At 40.3% G+C, this 16,059-nt stretch overlaps 1 protein-coding gene across 2 annotated transcripts in view; it reads left to right on the forward strand.

Annotated features, from left to right (window-relative positions):
• The window catches only part of LOC137295548 (SLIT-ROBO Rho GTPase-activating protein 1-like), a 139,633-nt gene extending 124,504 nt beyond the window's left edge, over positions 1-15,129 (forward strand). For both annotated transcript variants that reach the window (XM_067826935.1, XM_067826934.1), the window contains exons 8-18: positions 4,706-4,807; positions 5,324-5,491; positions 5,804-5,913; positions 6,248-6,411; positions 6,726-6,803; positions 7,576-7,710; positions 7,800-7,902; positions 8,017-8,220; positions 8,670-8,731; positions 9,964-10,147; positions 10,419-15,129. In XM_067826935.1, coding sequence (XP_067683036.1) covers positions 4,706-4,807; positions 5,324-5,491; positions 5,804-5,913; positions 6,248-6,411; positions 6,726-6,803; positions 7,576-7,710; positions 7,800-7,902; positions 8,017-8,220; positions 8,670-8,731; positions 9,964-10,147; positions 10,419-11,394 — 2,286 coding nt within the window. In that variant the 3' untranslated portion in view covers positions 11,395-15,129. The remainder of the gene's footprint in view (positions 1-4,705; positions 4,808-5,323; positions 5,492-5,803; positions 5,914-6,247; positions 6,412-6,725; positions 6,804-7,575; positions 7,711-7,799; positions 7,903-8,016; positions 8,221-8,669; positions 8,732-9,963; positions 10,148-10,418) is intronic.
• Positions 15,130-16,059: the final 930 nt, after the last annotated feature.

Below are 16,059 nucleotides of genomic sequence, written 5' to 3' on the forward strand. Positions count from 1 at the left end.
TGCAGTCCCTATCCCCTCACTGGATGGTATCCTGATGTCCCACTGTACTCCTTATTCCCCACGAGATCATGACTCATTTTTGCCCAAGTTCTACAGCCATATTTTCTTTTGGGGTGTGTGTGTGGGTGCCTGCCTGCGTGCCTGCGTGCATGCCTGCGTGTGATTGTACTGGCATTAATGTGACTTATCCTGACTCATGCTTAATTGCTTATCTCCTCTTCCTGGCGAAGGTAGTTGAACACCTGAAATCCCCTGAAGTTCCCTTCTGAAAGAAGTGGACGTAAAATTCACACTCACCCAGGTATTACCTCCCTTCCTATGCACATGATCAGCTGACCACCGTGATACTTCACTCTCTCCTTATCACCCGATAAGTCTTTCGTTCTTTTGGTTTTTCTAAGTAAATTTGTGTTGTATGCGCTCTATGGCTCGTATATATATTATTATTATGCAAATTTGTGATTATTGTGCCTTTTTCTAGCACATATTTCGTCAACTGAGATTTAGTCTTTATGTTCTGCTCATACTCGTTGTAAATTTTGTATTCTGGTGAAATAAAATCAGGTAACCGTTTAATTATTGATGCTGAGATTCATTCCAGCGATATGCCAGCTGTATCTCCGAGGTTGTGTCCAGGTTCGGGTGAGTCCCTTTCCAAGACTAAGAAGAGACCATCTATTGAGGTAGGGCCGTCACAGGCCATCTAAGTTGTCAAAGTCAAAGTCCTCGATTGTAAGATCTTCTCAGAATCATCCCTCTTTGATGAAGAAATCATTTGGGGAAGAGATCATACCCTTAGAAGAGTGTCAATTTTTCTTTGTTGATGATACAGAGTGAAGACATCAGTCGACGGACATCAGCAACTAGATCAACACTGATGGAATCATTAACGCCTCAGAACCCTTTTCATCTACAAAAGACATCACAGATGTTGACTGCAACCTTGGGCATCATAGACAACTCTTCAACACAGTTGTCAATGCACGCAATGCATGCATTCGACGCAGGCGTCTCCATGCAACAATTCACAAGGCAGATGATGAATCTTATGGAGTGGCGGTTGGAAGAGGAAAGACGACTGCACTCGTCAACGATGTTGACTGGGAATCAGTGAGAGCATTCATCCAGACTTGCACTCACGTCTGATGATGAAGAAGACGTGCATGCCCTCACGCACTCCAGAAGATCCAGGTCCCGGTCATTGGGTCGCAGTACAGAGAAGGATACACTCACCCGAGTGTGTGCACTCGCATAAGTAGTTATACTCAGGTGAGTGACGTCACGCGCTCGCGTGAGTGGACTCATGGATGGACTCATCAATGGAGAAGGTGTCCCTCAGTCTCCCCTATTCATTGAAGACGCTGTATGCAGTCATCCTCCCCTTCGGACTTAGACTCACAAAGTTGTGATCATCGGCGATCTATTAATTCGTCTTACTCTAGGAAGAATGAAGCTAGACACCATCGTGATATGTCACCAGAGGAAGCCCTATTTTCCGACTCACATCATGAATCACAGATGGCTTAAACCTGGTTCCACCATCTAAGGATTCCAATGAATTCAACACGTATAAAATGAAGAATGATGACATTGATACGTTAACGTTCCCACCGATAGCTCCTGTATGTACAATCCCTGAGACTTTGTCTACAGCATTTAAGTCAGCAACCAAGTTTCAACAGCAACGTGCCGCCTTTTAATGCACGTCGTTTCCCTCTTCGTCACATGGAGCTATTCATCAGAGCACCTGATATAGACGAAGGTTATAAAGTTATCAGCTCAGCTTGCAGCAGATTTTACAAAGTAGAAGACAAGAGACTGGTGCAACTTGACACTACTACGAGGCAAACTTTCTTCAGATTAGCTCGATCTAGAGCCATCAATGAGACTCTCATCACAAATTTCAGCAATCCTGGATGATCCTGTCTGCGCTTATTACACAGAGGAAGGATCAACAGTTTATGTCCAAACATCTAGCCTCTACTACTATGGGTATTAATCTACTTCAGAGACAGGGGCTCCTGTCTGCCGCATCATGAAGTGAGAGCTGCACAAAGTCTTTGTATCAAGCCTCATGGTCTGCAGCTATTGTGTTTGACGAAAGGATTGAAGGGTAGCAGGATCGGTTACTCAAGATTCAAGGGAAGTTGTGATGATAAAATCCATCAACGCTTTGACTTCTGTCCTTAAACAGACAAGTCAGCATTACACTAGCAGATCCAAGTTCTCCACGGTTCAAAGAGGGAGGACAAGAAATTCAACAATCGTGGGGAGAAGTCATCTTCATGCTCTAGACTTTAATCGAACAAAGTTTGGTACAAGTCACCAAGAAACAACTCATTTGGGTCTAAGATGGAATTTCATAGCAAAGAATCAAGTACCAGGTGAACCGGATAGACAGTTCCATATACCGGCCTAGTGTTCAATCTTAGGACCTCATGATACACAAGATTTATCATTACAAGGGGTGATTGATGAGTTTTGAGCCTAACAAGGAAAACATAATCCATTTGATATGAAACCTGTTTATTTCTCAATATAATCACCCTTGAAGTCTACACACTTTTGCCAGTGATGCTGAAGAGCCATTATACCTTTTTTATAGAAGTCAACGTTGGTTACGGCTGCAATGACATCATCATCGTACTGGAAAAGAGTTTCCGCTAAATGTCTTTTCAGCTCAGGGAACAGATGATGGCTCGACGGGGCCAAATCAGGTGAATAGGGCAGATGTGGAAGAAGTTCAAAGCCCATTTCATGGATTTTTTTGCCATTACAGTCATTGACGTGTGAGCAGAAGCATTGTCATGGCGATAAAGGACTCGTTTTGTCAACTTTCCACGTTGTGTAGCTTTGATTTTCTCTCTCAACTGTTTCAAGAGTTCCACACAGTAAGCTCCGGCGCTAGTATGACCTTTAGTAAGCCAGTCGACCGTGATTACGCTTTCAGAATAAAAAAAAAAACAGAAGCCATGATTTTCCCAGCTGAAGGAACTGACTTTGCCTTCTTTGGAGTAGGAGATGTGACATGTTTCCATTGTTTCGACTCTTGTTTTGATTCAGACTCAAAGTGATGGACCCATGTTTCTTCCATGGTAAGAATTTTTTCGAGAAAAGTCTCTGGATCACCATAAAAAAAATTGAGAATCTCCCTGAAGAGCTGTTCTCTTTCATGCTTCTGATCCGCTGACCAAAGTTTGGGGACCCATCGAGCAGAAACCTTGTGCATTCCTAAAATATCAGTCAGAATGAAATGCACTCGCTCCTGAGAGATGTCCACGAAGTTGGCTCTCTGTCACTGTGTCACTCTTCGGTCATCTATAACTATATCCAGGATTCGCTGGACCATTTCTGGCATTGAAGACACAACACTTGGGCCAAGACGGGGTTCATCTTCAATACTCATTTGCTCATGTTTGAATTCTGCCACCCATCTTTTTACTTTTGCATATGATGGGGCATCGTCCCCTAGTGTAGATGACATACCCTCAAAAATCTCAGTTGGTGTCAAGCCTTTCTTCCAAAGGTACTTGATCACAGCTCATTTCTCTTGTTTTTCCATTTGTAGTCACCAGGTGACCCCCCTCTGCAGTCTATACCTTGCTCTCTTAAACAATGCGTCAAATACTTCCACCTTTTGTGTTTGTGGCTCTACTTGATTGTTCTATCAGCACACCAAACGATTTCATCTGTACCACTCTCCTTCAGTGGTAGGCTCAAAACTCCTCAATCACCCCTCGTATGTCCAGTCAGGGCATTGAAGCAGCAGGATTAGACCCAACGCGAGCTTCTAACCCGCATGAAGTCAGAGCCCTAGCCTCTACACCAGCGTTACATGGAAATTGCTCTACTATTATGGAAGGCTGTTTTTTTATAAATCAAACACGGTGTTTGCCCACCATTACCTGTGAGACATAGCCACGGAGGACGTCACTGGCATTCATCAGTTAATGGGGGAAATCATTGGGCGTAATTTGGAACAGACAGCAGAGTCCAGCATGGTCTGACCCACCACTGTTTCCGTCTGATTCTGTAACCAATTAAGCATGAGTCAGGATAAGGAAAAATATGTAATTTTCTGAATAAAACTGACATTTTATACTTATCCCGACTCATGGCGAAAGCCCTCCCAGCCGCCCCTCACAGACTGGCTGAATTCTCGTATTCTAATGTCAAACGATTATAGGAGAGAGTGAAGTATCATGGTGGTCAGCTGACCATGTGCATGGGAGGGGTGGTAATACCTGGGTGAGTGTGAATTTTATGACCGCTTCTTTTAGAAGGGAACTTCAGGGGATTTAAGGTGTTCCACTACCTTCGCCAGGAACAGGAGATAAGCAATTAAGCATGAGTTGGGATAAGTATAAAATATCAATTTTATTCAGAAAATCAGATTTTTATGAGTGCTTCTATAACTGAAGTTTGTTTGCTCTCAGTAATATCCAGGTACTTCGGTAGTGAGCTTTACAACATGTTTAATTCTGTTATTCTTATTTCAGACATTTATTAAAATAACTTGTTTTATTTATCATTTCCAGAAAATTTCCTTTTTTAATATGTTTCTAATGGTTTACAACAGATTGTCCAGGGTTTGGGCTCCATCCAGATTGTTCTCTCATCTGAAATCTTAAAATAATTATAGTCAGGACTATCTGTGATAAGTTGTAGAGAAAGTGCATTCCACCTAGCACTGAATGTATTGCAGGTTCGTCAGATCAGTGCTCAAAAGCCTGTTCAAGACGACCTGGTCCAGCGCCATCAGAGCATCGGGGAGCGGCTTGCATCTCTCACTGCAGAGAATAATGAGGTCAGTGGCGAACTACAGCACAAAATGTTTGAGTGTAGTGTGCCTAGATGTATTTTCATTTTAATTATTGTCTTTGATAATCCACAGTTACATCAGAAAAGTTTGTATGATGCTCCGAATGATTTGTACGTGGTAGGACAGATGATGGCAGTTGTGTTATGTATCAATACTCTGCTGCGATTATTGAGATGATGCTAAATATATGATGATTCAGTGGTAAAACAGTTAAATTGCAGAAATCTGCACTCGTACCCGTTGAATACAAGTCAATCATACAACTCGTGTTTTGCTTTCGCTTGCTAGATAAGACTTGAAACAACTTATAGATAGTATCTGACAGACTCTTGTATGGGAATCTGTTTCCTCACTGTTTCTCCTATTGAACTGAGACGTATGAGATGAATTGGCCAGGTACTATTACTGTATGTATGAGAGTCAGTGGCTGTCTGCCTGATGTAGTAGTTTGAATCTGTAAGATATTATGAACAAATAAGCATGAACCTATTATTTTTCCAGATATGGAAGACACTGGAGACAACTGAGAGAGCACTTGTTGATCTTATACAAGTGAAGGACTATGATGTGTCCAGGTTCTTCCGAGAAGAGAACCCACCACCCAAGTCACCACATGAAGATGCTAAATATCGAAATGATCGCCAGGAGACGGAAACATTCTATTTATCGGTAAGTGGCGTTCAGTGTGTGTATTGGTGTTGTGTGTCCATGCTGCTGCTGCTGCAGTTGCTGCATGTCTACCTGTTGTCAATACAGGTGAAGAGCAGAGTTAGAAGTGTGTAAGCTCATCACATCCAAGACCCTAGTTCTATTCCCCACAATTTGTGAAGCTTATTTCTGGTGTCCCTCGCTGTGATGTTGCTAAAAGCGGTGTAAAACTTTACTCACCCACTCAAAAGCAGATACCAGTGGCAGTGACACCTAGTCACATCTATTTGATATCAAGACTTTCCTGATACGTTTTTGCTGTGTCGTTTTCAGAAATTCCGGGAGTATACACTAAGCTGCAATCGTCTTGCACGGCTACAGTCCAAGTACAATGCAATACAGAAAGCTTTGGGAGAAAAGGATCTGTCTTCTGGGGTGACCAGGTAAGAAGACAAAGGAAGTAGAGATTTGAAAAGAGCAACCTTCAGCTACGAACTATATGGAAATTGTTGAAGAATGTACAACTAGGACAGAACACTTACAAAGTTATATCTTCCAATTACCACTGACAGAGATTATATATAATATATCTGACAAAATGTCATGCCTTAACTGGTAAAAAGTCATTATTAGTTGCTGTTTGACCATAACCTGCCAACATAACGTTTTTGCAATGGAGAGTGTTGGAGATGCTTCCTTAACTGAGAAATATCTGACAACAGTGATCAGCAGTGCCAAAGTACTGTAGAAGTAGAAAAATGTGATTGGTTATTTCAGACCACCTGCTCTTCCACCCAAACCTCAGAAACGGCGAATAGGTCGAACTCCCCCAGTTGGTCAGCCCAAGCTGTTTGGGGGGAGTCTGGAGGAGTACTGTGAGGCCCTGAATGTGGATATACCTCGCATCATCCGCAGCTGTATACGAGTGGTCAACCTGTATGGTGAGTGATCGTCGTGTGAACATGTGAATTAGTCATGTACTATAGCTTCTTATACTGTTGTCATGCTTAAAAATTCTGAAAAAAGCTATTCCAAAGCGTTGCTACTGGGAAAATTAAGAAGTTGATCATCGATAGTGTCTGTGTTCTATACCAACAACTTCTAGAATGCCACTGAAACAAATCATATGGGATATAGCATTGTGGTCTAGAATCAGTATCCAGGTTCACTATGGCATATAGAATCATACATTTGGGATTGTATTGCAGTATGCTGGTTGACTAAGGTGTATAGAATCACACTTTTTGTATTGCAGGTATGCACCACCAGGGAATTTTCAGAGTGTCCGGAGCACAGCTGGACATTAATCAGTTCAAGAACTCTTTTGAATCAGGTAACTTAGTTTTCAGACCGGTTTCACCAAACAGAGCTGAGATAGTGTGTGTTAAGAACTCAATGCAGCCATGCCATTTCTCTCCCCAGTGGTGAAGTTAGCCAGTAATGGCAGTCATGTATGTGTTCATCCAGTTACATGTTGAAATCTCATCTCAATATGATTTTGTTTTGAGCATCCTGGCCCAGATTTCCTGAAGGAATTGCTACAACAAAGTCTCACATCACACAAGTGTGTCATGTGCTCATTAGTCTGTATAGTTTAAAGGGAGAGAAACTCACATGAACTTCTGCACACATTTACCCAGGGCTATGACCATTTGATGAGCCCAAATTCACAGTGTACAGATGAACAGCTCCTCATGTAAGTTTGCTGGTGATTTGTGTTTGGTCACGGTTCATGGTCTACTGGCATACCTGTTTGTAAAGCTGCTTGGAAGGGGGTGTTAAATCACTTTTTTTTATATGAAAAGTGACATGATTGGAGAGTCTCTGTAGTCTTGTGGAGAATCTAAGCTATATTTATTTTGTTTGTCAAGGGACATAACTGGTGTATGGTGATGCTCGTCTATTGTGTATGTATATCATCTTTGCTTGTGCAGGATGCTCACAACAGATGATACAGAGAAGGAAGAAAAGAGTACAGAATCCAAAAAGCAAATAGCAAATAAATACTCTACTCTGTGTTTGATTGCTTACAGCTGCGTTGTATGTTTATTCTTGTAACTTGTCTGACATACAGAAGTTTTGTATGGAGTTCTTCCTCTGTTTAGGTGAAGATCCCCTAATTGACGTTGTGGACTCAAGTGACATCAATTCTGTTGCTGGAGTCCTCAAATTGTACTTCAGGGAGCTCCGAGAGCCACTGTTCCCACTGCACCTATTTGATGAACTAGTTTCCTGCACACGTAAGTTGTACATGAAGGTACTTTTGAAATCTGAACTCTTCAAATCTGGGTTATGGTTATTTCATCTGTTTTGATGTGTGACATTGCAGGCGAGGAAACAAGCCGCCGTGTGGAGAGACTTCGAGATCTCCTGAGTACACTCCCAAGATGCATCATCATCGTCATGCGATATCTTTTTGCCTTCCTCAACCAGTGAGTCAAACATATACTTTTCTCTGTTAAGCCCTTGAACACAGAAACTATAAGTGAACACGTTAAAATATGATGGTTGTAGAAATGCAGTAAAAATCTCACATTGTATTCCAGCTTATCAGAGTACAGTGATGAGAACATGATGGATCCCTACAACCTGGCCATCTGTTTTGGGCCGACTCTCCTCCCCATCCCACCTGACCGTGACCAGGTGTCCTTCCAGGGCTCCGTCAACGAGATCATCAAGACCATCATCACCCACCAGGAGGAGCTGTTTCCCAATGATGGCGGAGAAGTGTATGAGAAGTGTATTCTTGGGTATGTTGAAAAGCATGAAAAATGTATTCTTCAGAAGAAAGAGGTGAATTCTGGGTATGTGGAGGTGTATGAAAACAGTATTCTTGGGTACATTGAAGAGCATGAAAAATGTACTCTTCAGAAGAAAGAGGTGCATTGTGGGTATATGGATGTGTCTATGAAGTTCATTCTTGGGTATGTGAAGGTGTATGAGTATTTTGGGGTATGTGTAAGAAGTGGATTGTTGGGTATATGGAAGCGCTTGAAAAGTTTGTTCTGGAGTACAGTCATCAAAGTTTTGTATTTAATCTTTTCATCATGTACAGAACTGAATGTTACTGGGGACTCAACTGTTCAGTATTTGTGTGCCTCGTCAACTGTAGGACTGAGAGGCAGTCTCACCACAGTGAGATTCAAGCAGAGTGAGCTGAATTCCTTCACACTGATCAGCATGCGTTGTTGTGTTTCAGGGACAACTCAAATGATACTTGCGAGGATGACGAGACAAGCTCCATCCCCAGTGATGAGGAAGGTGAGTTTCCATGGCCACTCCTCATTATCATTGCCTCACACTTTCTCCAGTCTCTCATGTAACAGAATTCTCTGTCTGCAATCCAGAAGCATTATGGAACTCACCAATTGAGATGAAGCACGCTCACTTTAACTCAGTCGCAGTCCCATGTACAAGTATCAGGTCCATGGTGGCACCATGTAGCCCCTAGTGTACACCACAAGAGGTCTCTCACATTCACGTGGCACCCTGTCTACTAGTGTAGATAGACCACAACAGTCAGGTGGCCATTGAACAAAAGGAATTCACTTCGGAAGTTGCTCAGCACCAGTTTTACTTTAGTTCTGTGTTAGATTTATGTGTACATTTTTAAAACTCATTATCTTTTTGATCAATTTTGTTTTGGTCTTGATAGTTTTGTTTTGGTCTTGATAGTTTTGTTTTGCATTAGACAGTGATTTGATATGTATTAGGTTTTCTAATGAGCAAAAATAGATTTGAATTGTTCTGCTTAGGTCAGTTCATCTGAAAATTTCCTGTTTCCCCTGTCTGCATTGGACATTTGATATTTCAGGATCCATTTGCGGTAAGGAGGGAGATGTGATATTTATAGTGCAAACAGTCACCTGTTTTCTTTTGTTCACTTGCATGGCATTTTTTTTTGTTTTTGTTAATTTTTTTTTTCACATTTCATTGCTAACTTGATCACCTGATGCTAAAACATTCACCTAAGGAAGCTTTGTAACATGCATGGCTGCAATTAATGTTGAGTTCTATCTCAACTTGATACTTGAAGGGCTGAAATGTATGGTGTATGAACCATGTACAATGCAGTACAGTTGAGTGTTGGCCAGATACAGCTAATTAAGGTGGTTCATAGATTGTCAAGCTTACCCTATAGTGTTTCACCTGGTTGGTTGGAATGACAAGCCTGGAGTAGCAGTAGCTATATAGATAGACAAATAACCAGTGTTTCATCTCTGTCATCATGACTGGACAATTTGTAGGGTTTCATCAACAACAACAGAAACTTTAACTGAAAACAACATCAAATACTTCATTATTTAGGGAAATAAATGTGTTGAGTGATTTGACAAAATATTGTCTTCAAACTCAATATTAAATAAATTGATTTTAAAGCTTCTTATCACTGAATATAACAGAAAGTATGGTATGTCAATGCTGTATCTTTAAAGGATTAGTGTGTTTTCAAAATTTCAACAGATGTTTTTACTGAGACTTTCTCTCCATAGAACCTGATCTGCTGGAGGCAACTGCATTGTATGACTTTGAGGGTCGCACTGGCCGTGAACTGACCTTCAAGAAGGGAGACACTCTTATCATCTACAGTCAGGTGTCCAACGACTGGTGGGAGGGATGTTGTCATGGCCAGGAGGGTCTCATCCCCGATAAATACATCTCTCTTGTCAAACAAGGGTATGTATAGAGGGTCTCATCACCGATATATATATCTCTCTTGTCAAAAAGGAGTATGTGTAGTGGGCCTCATTTTCGAAAATTGTATCTGCCTGGTCAAAGAGGAATATGTCTATAGGGCCTCATTTTCGATAAATATATCTCCCATGTTGAACAGGGTTATGTATAGAGATCCTCATCTCCAATTAGTATATCTTGGGTATTTACAAACTTAATACATTTCATGTTAATCTTTTAATAATTTGTATATATATATCCCTGTATTTTGTAGATCTATTGATGAGCCGAAGAGTTTGAGTAGTGAGGAGGGTGACAAGACAAGTTCCACACAGTCCTTACCCACCAAACCCCCCATCAGACAGGCCAGCGAGGAGACCTCTGTCATCATTGACAAGCCTGTCGAGAAATCGGTATCACAGCCTAACATCATAGTGCGAGAGACTGACATCATTGATGTGGACACTTCCACAGTGTCAAAACCCTCCACCCCAAAAACAAGTGTAATTACATCAAAAGTTCCTAGTTTAACTAGTGTAGAGGAAGTAGATTCTCCTTCTGGTGGGGGAGATGCCCCAAAGGAGCTCAAGAGGCAGATGTCTTCCCCAGATTCAACAGCAGATGATATATCTGTGGATATTGATAATGCTCTAGAAGAGGTGATGGCAGGGCTGAAGTCCTTAGAGATGCAACAGAGGTCTGCCAAGAGGATGAGTTTGCCTGTAGTCAAGGCCAAGCAAACTCCCAAGCACACTCCTGACCTTGTGTTGGACCTGCCTGAGGGCTCTGACTCGCCACCTTCCCAAGAGAGTAGCGAGCCAGATAGTCCCACAATAAGTGCTGCTGAAACATTTGCTAAATCAAATCAAGGAACTTTGAAGAAAGTTAGTTCGATGCCACGCAACATATCAACCACAAATCGTTTGAATCTGTCTGAAGACCCTGAGAGGGGAAACAACTCTGATCTTCCACCACCACCACCATTATCAACATTTAACTCTGGCGGGATAATTCGGCGTGTTCAGTCCACTTCACCTGCCATACGCTCAAAATCTGTCACAGACGCTAAATCTGATCTTCCTACATTGGTGGGTGTGAACCCAGGTCCACCTCCAGTGGCGGAGAAACCCAAACCACCTGTCAAGGCTAAACCGTCAGTCATGAAGAAGCCAGGGAGATCACCAGAGGTTGCAAGGAAATTTCCCAAACCTGATTCTGCTCAAGATTCCCCAACTAAAGTGCTGAAGTGATGCCCCTTTATATTATTTTTACAGAATCCTACCTAAAGCATGTTTTATCTTCATACCTCGCCTGGTGCAACATGATACCTGTATTCAACTAACTGGAATGTACCGTGTGTTGACTCTGATTGTGGAGTCTATGAACAGCCTGGAGTGACAGTTTCTACAATGATCTGATTCCCACTGTGGTAGCACAAATCTGGTGTTACATTTGGTGTCAATACTGCCCTTGATATGACTTGAACGTGATATATTACTTCCATGTTTTTGACATCACAACTTGTTCATCACAGTTTGATCTGGAGACAGGCCTTGCAACATTATCATAGGGTTTAGAGATTCAGAAAGACTTGCTTACAATGTGGGTCATGTGTAGAATGCAGACGCTGGACAAATCTGTATCCAGTCACACTAATCTTGTCTCCCAGCAGTCTTGTATGCAGTCACGCAGTTACTAGTAGCAGACAAGACTGTTGCAGTTTCAAAATGTCTTCATACTCCTGAACCAGAAGTAGATGAAGGACTGTACTGTAGACTCTGAACTGTTGCAGGAGCGGATTTCAAGAGCCTTGAGAGTCGTCAGGACCAGGGCAACTAGCCCGCAGGGCTGAATTACTGGCTGTGGGCCTTGTGATGGATGCAGTGTGCATCTTGTGTTGTCTGCTTTAGAGTCTTGCCATTTGTTATGAAGCAGCTGGTGCCCATGTATGACATACTGTAGTTGCAAGGATCAACATGGTTTTATGTTACACATAAAAATGATGTCATTTAACAGAAGATTACATTTTCTTCTTGAAACAACATTTAAAACAGAGAAAGTATGTCCTCATTTATCTAAATTGCCAAATCAGTTTTCAACTCCAGTTTCAGAGTTTTCAAACATTTTACAATTATTTTTGTTGCCATTTGATTTTGCTTTGATAAAACAACACTATGCATGTCGAGATTCAGTTTGGTTTCTCCAAATGAAATGTTCCATAGCAATCACTCATTAGTAACATGCCTTGCTTTTTAACCAGCCGGTATGGAAAAAGATGATTATTTATTTATTTGAAAATGTCCTGTGATATGTGCTATCATGATGCTGTTAAAATACATTGATTTAATTTAGTTACTATGCCAAACTGAAATGTTTTGGAATGAACTGAAAACAGAACAAAATCAAAATCTTTCCTGATATGCCAAAATATTATTGTTATAGTGAATTATGAATTTAAATTACTTCCTTTTGGTATAAAATATTATACAAATTGTCCTGACTTGTATGATACAGGCAAGATTGAGGTTCTGTTTGACTGATATACTTATTCAGAATGTAATCTTTCCCAGTATTTTATCATGTATGAACGACGTGAACCCTTAAATGTTTTCAGTTAGTTTTGGATGGTTATTAGTCTTGTAACTATAATTTGTTAGATTGTTTATTAAGGTGTTTGTTCTTATGAATGTGATGATAATATGACTATTTTTATATGAGGGTCTGCTTCCAGTCACCACAGCTTTGTGTTACTGTAAGTCATGATGAGGTCTCGTAAATATATGGGGGGAAGTATAGGCAAAAAATAGTAACATAAACATTCAAAACTATATCTTGAAAATCTGGCACAGTATACTTAAGTTGCAATTGCATAACCTTGATTCACGGATATAACGGAAGTGCGGTGGAATTGATATTTTGAATGCATGATTAAAGTAATAATTCATTCAGCAAATTGAAAATGCCAGATATTCCACTTGTGAATGATATGTTTGTTTACAGAAGCTGTATGCATTTGTGTGCCCACAAAATGTGACGTCACCTTGTTTCGTGGATTACGTAGGTGGTTACTATGTATGAAAGCCCAGTTTATGCATTAAGAATTGACATCAAGGAAAGCAGAGGCTGAAAAGTGTGAAGGTTGGAGCTAACGGTATCTTCTTCACTTCACATTTTGTGAAAATAAACTTTGACAATGGTGTTATTAGTGATCTGGGGCTATTTATCTCAGTGTTGAAAAATTATAATCAGTATGCTTACATGAAATGCAGAGATTTGGAACTTTCTTGTTAGAAAGGCATGATATTATGAACACGAAGTAACATGAAGTTGCCATCATAATTTCTACGAAAAAAGTTATCCATGAATTTAGGTTACGGTTTTGTGATAATTCTGCCCGTTTTACTTGATTTCAGAACATGTAAAACTGTTGTTATGCTTTTGTATAGAAGTATGTAACAGAAATAATCCAGAATGTGACTCTGAAATGAAGATTTAGTTGCCACTTTCTATGGTGGCGATACTCCAGTTACAAGAGATGCCATTCAGTCAAGCAACTGTGGTCTTAACATCGCTCTTTGTTAGCAATATGATGAGAAGCATGACTAGGCTGGTGATTTCATATGGTTATTGGTGTTACTAACCAGACTTATCTAACTAACTTATCTCCATATGAGTGAACACTACAAGAATGTTGACCTGAAACTTGCAAAGTGATTGGTGTTTCATGCAAGCTAACTGCAGTATAAACGATGCTGAAGTGTGACATGGTTGTACATTTCCTGTATGTCTTGAAAATAGTTTATTTGGGCCAGTTCATAGATGTCTCTTCTGTAGCATTTGTGACGTCACCTTGTCATGTGAGCTAAGGATAAAAACATACTAGCCAGTGATATTTATCAGACTCTGAAAGAAAACAGTCAATTTATTCATTTCCAGTTATGGAAAATCTGAACTGAAATATTCAAAATGACAAGCTGTATGCAATGGATAGTTTTCTTAGGGGGATTATTCCTGTGTTTCCACATTTCCAGCACAATGCTATGACCCATTGCTATGTCTTCCACTTCCGGGTCAAGTTATAGGACAAGTTTTATAACATGGATTTTGTCACAAATCTGTGTAGTAGTTTGCCATAACACTTAGGTCTCCAACATTTCATATGAGCCAATATCAAAGTGGAACAATGGCAGCATTTGAAAATTCATGCACAAGTGCAGTCTGAGGGAAGGTTTTTTAACAGATGACATTTCTTCCCCCCGCCCTTTATTTGAATATTTTATTTCTGTCATTGGTTTCGTGTCTGTTATTTGTTTCACTCATTTCTTCCAGTTTTATCCATTCCATCTTGTTTCTACCAAGTGGTATTATCCTCTTGCCCTTTTAATACCATGGTTTTCCTTGAAGTAGGTGAACATCTATCTTGCTCTCCCAAAATTAATCGGGTTTCATGCTTTATCTCTGCTTGACACATTTTTTTCTCATCATGCAAAACAAAGGTCACTAAACACGCAAGTTTAACTATAAATGTATGTTGATTTTGAGATACAGGTTTGGGAGATTAAATGATAATTTGTATTGGTATAAGTCACCTTTGTTTTAGGAGCAATGTGCAATTGTTTTAGGGCAACTAAACATTTCTATGAATGTATGCTATTTTAGATAATATAAGTGAACATCTTAGCAGTTTTCTGCATGCAAGTCCGAGATAGATAGTTCAGCCTATTACTGTGTAGGACTTGTATTATTTTCATCTCATTTTACTTTTGTCTGATATTACCAAACAGAATTGAGAAGTGGGGATGCCTCATGTTGATGTAGTCAGACTAGATCCGAGTGTAAACGTACATTGAGTGTATTGAGAAACGTGGACAGTGTAGAGTTGTCTGTGTGTCTGGCATCTGTACGTTGCGGTGTTCGGCCAATTGGCTTGTCTCAAGTGTACCTGATAAACATGATGACATTCTCAGAAATATAATGGGAAAATTTGTTCTTGGACTCCTGTTGTTTGTTTTTGCAACAGATTCATTTCAATACATAACTTGATGTGTAAATACTGATAAGCAGTGCACCAAGGTTCCATGTTTCAGCTCAAACATTTATTGCCTGGATGAAAGCATGCACATGACAACCTATGAAACTCCTACCTCTATTACATCATTGCCATAATTCCTGTCCTTTTAAGGAAGTGATCAAACTACAGCTCTCATCAGAATTGAAGAGAAAGCCACAATAAAACTGGTGCGCTTAGAGGCAGCAAGAGTTGTATACTACCAAGGGAGTTGAGATTGATAATACAATGAGACTGACATCCAATGATCAAGGGAAAACAAATACCAGTGCCTTGTGCAAGCTCTGTCTGTGTAGATATGTTATATACGTACATACACTATAATAATATATACTGTAATAATAACAGTCAACGGTGTCCAGGAGATTCATGGTTTACATCATGAAGTAAGGAAAGAAGCTGCAAAAGAGAACCTGGACTCTTACACTGAAGTCATCTTTGCTACATTCTGAGTTACCCCAATTCTCGGCAACTGAAGATACATGATTTGTAAGTCAGGTCTTACCAGTTGGTGTTTACCAGCATATTTCTATTCTCAAGCTTTACAGAACTCTCAATCCTGCTTAGGACCTATAACATTTAATGGAACTCGCGTGCTACTACAGCAAGAAAAACCTAGGTTGAACAATAAACATTATATTTTAAGTTAGATACAGCAAAAAAATCTTCTATCGCAAATTATCAAGCTGACAGATTATTCCAGACTGTTGAACCCCTACTGATGAGTTCAGTTTTATGCCACTTTAAGCAATATAGTAAAATCATGGCCAGCACCAGAAATGGGCTTCAACCATTGTTCCCATGTGGGGAATCGAACCCGGATCTTCAGTATGACAAGCGAACACTT

This window comes from Haliotis asinina, chromosome 9 (genome assembly GCF_037392515.1).
Source record: "Haliotis asinina isolate JCU_RB_2024 chromosome 9, JCU_Hal_asi_v2, whole genome shotgun sequence".
NCBI classification, from domain to species: domain Eukaryota; kingdom Metazoa; phylum Mollusca; class Gastropoda; order Lepetellida; family Haliotidae; genus Haliotis; species Haliotis asinina.